The 7739-nt window shown below is 45.0% G+C and overlaps 1 protein-coding gene across 1 annotated transcript in view; it reads left to right on the forward strand.

Annotated features, from left to right (window-relative positions):
• Positions 1-7278, forward strand: part of FGF10 (fibroblast growth factor 10) — a 70782-nt gene extending 63504 nt beyond the window's left edge. The window contains exons 2-3 of the mRNA XM_016198672.2: positions 4415-4518; positions 7044-7278. Coding sequence (XP_016054158.1) covers positions 4415-4518; positions 7044-7241 — 302 coding nt within the window. The 3' untranslated portion in view covers positions 7242-7278. The remainder of the gene's footprint in view (positions 1-4414; positions 4519-7043) is intronic.
• The last annotated feature ends 461 nt before the right edge of the window (positions 7279-7739 follow it).

Genomic DNA, 7739 nt, shown 5'->3' on the forward strand with positions numbered 1-7739 from the left:
ATTGTAATTACTTCAGTTACTTGTGTCATGGCCCCACCCAGTTTTAAACCCCTTGGACGCAGGCTGAGTCTTGCCTGTCTTTGCGCCCTCCGTGGCGAGAGCCAGCACCGCCCCTGCACGTCTGTGCTCACCCCCGTTAGCCCAGCCACCTTCAGGTTCCTTCAGGGGGTCGGTGCTGTTTCTCCAAAAGAGGATGACAGGACTTGGCATTTATTTTTTACACCCAGCTTCCCCATCCATATCCATTCTATTAAATATTTGTCTTTTACTTTCGCCTGTTGTGTCCATGAAACAATATTTCAGGGGAACGTTCCTACCCGGGACAACAGCTAATAGCCTGAAGGTGGGTCAGCTGCTTCTCTTCCGCAGAAGCGCGAAAAGCATAAACTAGGAAGGACACTTGGGAAGGGCCACCTCCGCCGCACTGCTCCTCAAAGAGCCACCAAAACACAGCACACCCGCAGCTCAGAAGAAAAGATGACTTACATGAAAATTATTTGGAAGAGTTTACAAAACCCTCCCCATTGCCATGGTGATGATGCATCATTAGGTAGAATTTGCCCATTAATCGGAGCTGATTTATTTCACAATCACTTTTGTAATGTTGGTTATCAAACTTTATGATGTAGGATTTCAAATACAAATTCAAAATAAACTTCACGGATTGCTGTTATTTACTTGAAGGAATCTGCTAAATGTTGGCTTTTTTTCTAATATGTTGTTTCAAAAATTACACATTTTTAGGTAAAATGTTTTCTCTTTGCCTAAATCCTTATAGTCCATACAAGGTGCCTGATAACTTGAGTCTGACTAACCCCCAACCTCACTTCTTGCAACTTCCTCTCTCGTTCCCTTTACTGTAATTGATAAATCAAACTTATAATTCTTCTGAAAACACCATATTGTTTTGCTCCCCCTTTCCTCTTCCCTGGATGCGTCTTACTCAGCCTACAAAACTCAGCTCAGGTCTCATTCCCAGCAGTTAGTCTGCCCCGGAACCCTGGCCAGCATGGACCAACTGCCTTCATCTTTGCCCCCTTGTCTTCCACTCGCGCACTCACTGTTACTTCCTATGTTTTATTGGGATTCTCTCTGCATTTGTCTTATGTTCTCAATAAAACACAGACTTTGCAAGAGGAGAGCCATAACTTGACTTTTTATTATCACTTCCTAAAAGGATGCCCTTCTCCCTATAGGTCTTCCTACATGTCTGTATGAAACTGTTCAAAAGCCCTTAAATAGATTTACAATGCCACCTGGCATATTCATCTTTTGAGAGATCTCAAAACTGACATGGTTACAAGTTAATAGAAATAATAGAATTTCACTGCAAGAATATGTCTTTAAGTTTACAAAATATCTAAATTATATGCATGGGAAATACACTTTGTGTTTCTTTTCACTGATGATATAATTTTCGGGTGTTATTTCTTTTAGTAACAAAACAGTGCTTTTTTTAGAAGTTTAATTTTGAGGTAATTGTAGATTCACATAAGTTGTGAGAAATACAGAGAGATCCTGTATGCCCTTCACTTAATTTCTCCAAGGAGGCTGTCCTTCAATTGGCATTTAAGTTTGCATCAAAGTATACACATACAGAACTATAAGTTATTAATCTAACAATTGTCAAACAAAATTCTAGTGCTCTTTTCCAAAAATACTGTGTAGACAAACTTGCTCACCAAAGAACAGAGAACACTGGAGATACTCTTTATGAAAAATAGAGAAGTCCTCTAGACTTGAGTTTCTCAGAAAGTCACTCACATTCACAAATATTGATAACAAAGGCAGTCATTGTCCATTGCCCACAAGATTATCAAATTAAGACTTACTGACATATGATGTATCCAAAAAAGTATTTTCAGAATTTGGAAGGATTTTAAATCACCTACGTCTTCCCTCTATTTTGAAGCATGTTGAACCTTTCAAGCTAGCTTTAAGTAGCTGTAGAGTGGGACAAATGGTTAACTGATTGCTGGATTTCTTGAATATTGAGTTCCTATTTTGTCCAAAATAGAAAGAAACTCACGGATTTCTATGATCCACCATGTGCAGTGCACTCTCAGAAATAATCAGTCAAGGATCTGGTAATATTTGTATCGCAACACCTTTCCTGTTCCCAACTTAGTCTGTTACTACAGCTTAATCCCACTACTTCTCATTCACCTTCAAAAGTCTTGGGTGATTCTTTGCTAAAAATCACCCTTCATTCCTTTTCATTCTAACAATTTCCAGTTATACAGTCATACAAAGGGAACACCTTGAAATTTACTGTCAGTGTTTACTTGCCTCTTAAGCAAGCAAAGTAAGTAACAGCTTAAATATTTTGCCCCAGATCCCTACCATCTGCTGTGCTCTATATATTCTGCTCATGGCATAAATCAAGCCTATTAGATTTCCTTCTCGGAAACTCAGACATTGTCCTCTGTGGCATTCCTGTGAAAGACTATTATCTTGATGAGTCATTTTGTCAGATGGTTTTCCAACAGGATCCCCTGTGGGAACAGAAATGCTCAAGGAGATAGGAAGCAGAGGCAAATTAGTCAGAGATTGAGAGCAAGATATTCCAAAAGCTGAGGCTTAACTGTTGGATCCGTCATTCCTGATCTGTGTCGCTTTATCACCTTGTGTGTGAGTTATACACCCTCAGAATCCTGCATTTTTTCACCTGCAGTTGAGAACAGCAACACCTCCTTTTAGGACTGTTATGAATTAAAGAAATAAACTACAAGAAAGTACCTCTTACAATGTGCAAATGAATGTGTGTGTAGGAGTTCATACCTTGAAGGCCACTACCAGCATAAAGAAAATGGGTGTTAAACGTATAGATAATGTCTCCTGCACCCGCTACCATCTTCCCTTGGTTTGAGCCTGCCCATCAATATCTTACTCTACTAAGGAAAGTGCGTGCTGTGTCAGGTCAGAGACTTCCCGCAGGAGACCTGGACGGAATGGTCCATGCCTGCAGTCCTGGCGCAGGTCTCTCTGGTTATGTCAGCCTTGCAGTGGGGAAATTAAAGCATTTTTACCGGCCTCCCCACGGCTCCTCAACCTGTGAAAGAAAGGGAGCTTTTCATGTCTTGAGAACCAGCTCCTCTTTTCCACTGGGAAGAGTATAAACACACAATTTGTCACCCACGTTCAGGATGGTATTTCTTATGCTAGGTGCCATATGGTAAATAAAAGCTATGATCAACTTCCAGACTTTAGGGGCTCAATCAGTGGGAATTTGCAGGTTCCGTTCAGGGTTGTACAACTTGGTAAAGAAGTTCCAAAATCTAGAACGCTTGGAGGAAAACTTCCCTCTAAGTGTAACTAAGAAGTCACTAGGCTCTAGGCAAGTTCTGATGATTTAGTACGTATATCTGATTTAATCCTCACAACAAGGCTCTGTGGGAGGTATATTATGTTGCCCATTTTACAAATGAAATTGAGACACAGGCAGGTCAGTGGTTTCTGCTACAGTCATTCACCAAAAGATGCAAAGCCAGGATTCAAACCCAGCCACTCTGGATCCAGAGCCCTTCGATAATCACAATGCAGCTTCCCACCCCGAGAAAGCTTTTCCAGGAGTTACGAAACAGCAAGGAAGTAGTCAGCACCCAAGGCCTTCTTAACTTCAAATAGGTGGGCATTTTGAGTAGAATGTCAAATGCCTCTTCTCTAGTTACCTACAGACTTTTCAGAGAGGCATTATCTCTAAATGCACCAACAGCAACTCGTGTATTAGGGGAAAATGTCTCTTCTCTACCAGTTACTAATTCCCTCAGTTTTCCATTCTTTCCAAGAAAAAACACTAAAAAATGCTGATGGATTTTCTCCCAACCCAGCATAGCGACCCTGCTATTTTAAAGACCATGTGGATGTGGGATTAGCCTCTCTGTACCTCAAAATGTCAACGCACTTGCCAAAAATAAATTTATCAGTTAAATGTAGCCAAAAGATTTCGTTTATCTAAGTGTCCTACAAAGAAGAAATAGTTTACCACTGTTTTTACAGATTGAGGTAAATCTGACATATTATTGACATATGCTCTAGATTTAATTTAATACCATAGTACAGATGTGCACTCTGATAAGTTTTGTGAAATCTAGACTAAGATGAGTAGAGTAGTTTCAATATTTATGGGGTTGAAAATGCAGAGTTAGCAAAGGAAGCATTTTAATTAAAACAATGTTTCCCTTATATGCTCACAGTGAAATACCGGGGATGCTCTTAAAGAACTACTACCTGTTTCCAAACAGCTTCTGGGTTTTCAGGCGCATTGAAAGAGGTTGGGGTTTGAGTTCCAATTTTTTTTTAATCTTTTGATTTTAGAACCATCAAAAATAAACTCAATAGTTTCTTCGGATTTTTACTTCTCTCAGCTGAATTTATGCGACTCTCTTAGAGCCCCTGTAATTGTATGTTTCAGGTATCCTGAAGATAACTTCAGTGGAAATCGGAGTTGTTGCCGTCAAAGCCATTAACAGCAACTATTACTTAGCCATGAACAAGAAGGGGAAGCTTTATGGCTCAGTAAGTATTCTGCTTTCACGTTCCAGATTCACTGCAGCAAATGACCACCACCGTTTCGGAACGGTTCCCCCAGACACTGACTAGCTTTGCTGCCGTTCCGCTGCTAGTAAACAGAGCCACAGCGGGCGCGCAGCAGAGCTTCAGGGGCTGGCAACCCTGCCTCCCCCGCTGCTCACCATCAGTCCACCACACGGGCTGTTGCTGGCATCCGTCAGTCCACGTCCCGGACTGATCGCTCACCAGTCAGGCTCTCACGGAAGCATCTGCTCAGTTGGCAGGGGCACTGCAGACAACTTGGGGAGGAATCACTGGAAACAAATATCCTGAACTGAGCAGAAAACTATATAATATGCGTGTGTTACAGCTGAAGATACAACAGGGACTCGGGTGCTTTGTATTCTGTTAAAATCTGAAATGGGGAGGAGCTGGTCATTTTGTGTGCCATTTGGTCAACTCCAGAACTGTATTTACCTACACAGAGCGATGAGCTCCGTTCTGGAGCTGCCATCCAGCCAGTGCTTTACGTGCATACACCCTGGTATTCCACAGCAAGGATCAAGAAATGTCGCTTTAAAATGTGTAAATGAATTTTTTTTGTTGATTGACATAAGATGGGAGTGCCAGCAGCTCTCAAGCTTGAGCATGTGTGCGAATCACTGGATTTATTAAAACGCATACAATCCAGAGCTGTGCAATGCATAAACCTAACTACCTCTCCAAGACCATACTTTGAGGTCTTGCTCTAGCCTACAGTTTTTTTTAAAAAACTCTAATACTTATGATTTGCCTAAATGCTATAAACAGCATGGATTATTAGGCTATCCTGCAGAGACTCTGATACAGCATTTGAGCTATGGTCTAAATATTAAAAAAACGTGAGATGAGGAGCCCACTACAGGTGTACCTCACTTTAAGAAGCATTGACTTATAAATTTATTTCGGGGAGAAAAAATAATTAAGTGTCCACTGCTACTTTTCTATACACAGCTTTGTTTCAAATATAAAATCATCTAAAATGATCTCAATCCTCCCAATCTCTAAATTGCACCCCATTTATTGAAACGAATATAATTCTCCATGTAAAATATCATCTCTCCTTTGAAAACCATATAGTTTTAGACCAACTAAGATGAATAAATGGGGGGGGGGGGGAATCCTTAGCCTATACTAAGGATTCAAATTCCTTTCTAATGCAGAATTTTTATTATATTAAAATCTTTGCCTTAAATAATTTACCTTTTCTTTTTACTTTTAACCAAATAAATGATTTGAATGTTACATTTAAGTATTACTGTATAGAAGAGAAGCACACAGGATAAATTAATTCCAGGTAACGGAGCTTAAACTAACCACATTAACATAAACTGTACCTGTTTATGATGGTTCTTAAAATGTTCAAAATTATGATCTAGCCCACAGAAACCTGTATACTTAAACATACACGTATTCAGGAATTGTAAACTACGTAGAAATTTCGTAAAAAGTCCTGAGGTGAGAGAAACTATGTGAAATGCCCCGTGGAGGCCTGAACCGAAAGATGCCTACAGTGCCACTGGTTTGGATGAAGGAAGAACCAGAAGAAAGGCCCCAGTTCTCTTGCTTCTTAACTGCTTCAGTTTCTGCAGAAGGGCAGAAGGGCACTTTGGAAGCCAGAGTCTAGAAATTAGTGAGGTACCTCCCCTTCCTTCCTAACTCCAGAGTGAGATCCTGGATGTATCGAATGAGTAACACATCAGTCCTTGTCCCAGAAGATCCCCTCAAAAACACATGGTCCTTTGAAACAAAGCCAAAGGCACGATAGCTCTAGAGTGGAATTTCCCAAGATGAAAGTCCTCAGGCTCCTAGACGCAGGCGGTGCTAAGCCACCGTATCTATAATTTCTTTGATATGACAATTCACAGAGGAAGGCGGCCCATGTCCTAGTTTTCCATCACTCCTAGATCTCAGAGTAAAATCTATCAAAATTCCAAATTATGGGATAATTGTAAATAATTTACAAAATTGAGAAATCTGGTATTTAGAAGAGAGGAGGCCACCCCTGCGTCCCCCGAGCTCATGGTTATGGAGACCCGCGATGGCCTGCTTTGAGATCGGCCTTCTCATCAGTGCGGCTGTATTTATTGTGGATTTATAGGTGGATAAAGTTCCCTTGCAACTCAGTTTACCCCACGAGGCACCCTAGTCATTGCTCTGAAAGAAAGGTGACAGCCCTCTGCTTTATCACTGACTCGTCCCAGACATGTGCGCGGGACGCTTGTTTCATGACGGTCCTGCGGCCGCGGAGGCCAGGTCCTGCCCAGGGCGCGCCGCTGTGCCCACGGGCCGCAGTGCGCGGGCGTGAGGATCCCCGCAAACAGTTCACGCGCCTTCGCACGCAGAGCCTGTTCCGCGGGCCCAGCGCCCAGCTCCAGCGCCAACCCCGACGGGCGGCAGGGGCGCCGGGGCGGGGCCTCTAAGGACGGCTCCTGATCCCAGGGGCGCCGGGCGGCGGCCCGAGGCTAACCGATGCTGTGTTCCCTCTGCAGAAGGAGTTCAACAACGACTGCAAGCTGAAGGAGCGGATAGAGGAGAACGGGTACAACACCTACGCGTCCTTGAACTGGCAGCACAACGGGCGGCAGATGTACGTGGCCCTGAACGGAAAGGGGGCCCCCCGGAGAGGGCAGAAAACGCGGCGGAAAAACACGTCGGCCCACTTTCTCCCGATGGTGGTGCACTCCTAGGGGCGCGCCGGGGGCCCCGCCGGACCCGCGCAGGGCGCGCCCGCAGCGCGGCGCTCCGACGGCCGGACGCGCAGCCGCCCGCGCTGGGGACGCGGCCCGCACCCACCGCGCCCGACGCTCCCGCGCCGCTCCCGCGCCCCGCCTCACAGCCGCGGGGCCCGGGCCGGAGGAGCCGCGGCGTGGCCGCTGCGCCCGTCGGTTCAGCGTCTGTGGATGTTTTCCGTTCCTCAGCCTCCCAGACGGCGCTGGAAGGACACGGAGCGGCCTGCCCGACGGTCCCCGGAGCAGTTACTGACGCAGCGGGGGCTCCCCGCGCGCACCCGCGGCTCCCCCGGGCTCCCCCGGGCTCCCCGGGCGGCTGCGGGCGCGCACGGGCCGAGCGCTGCGGGGCGGTGTCCGCGCGCGCGCGCGGGGTCTCGCCGCCCCCACGGAGCCGGGAGTATGGTATGCTTGTGCGTTCTGCCGCCGTCCCTTTCTCTTTCCTCCTAAGTTATTTAT

The sequence above is a fragment of the Miniopterus natalensis genome, chromosome 3 (genome assembly GCF_054644295.1).
Source record: "Miniopterus natalensis isolate mMinNat1 chromosome 3, mMinNat1.hap1, whole genome shotgun sequence".
NCBI classification, from domain to species: Eukaryota; Metazoa; Chordata; class Mammalia; order Chiroptera; family Miniopteridae; genus Miniopterus; species Miniopterus natalensis.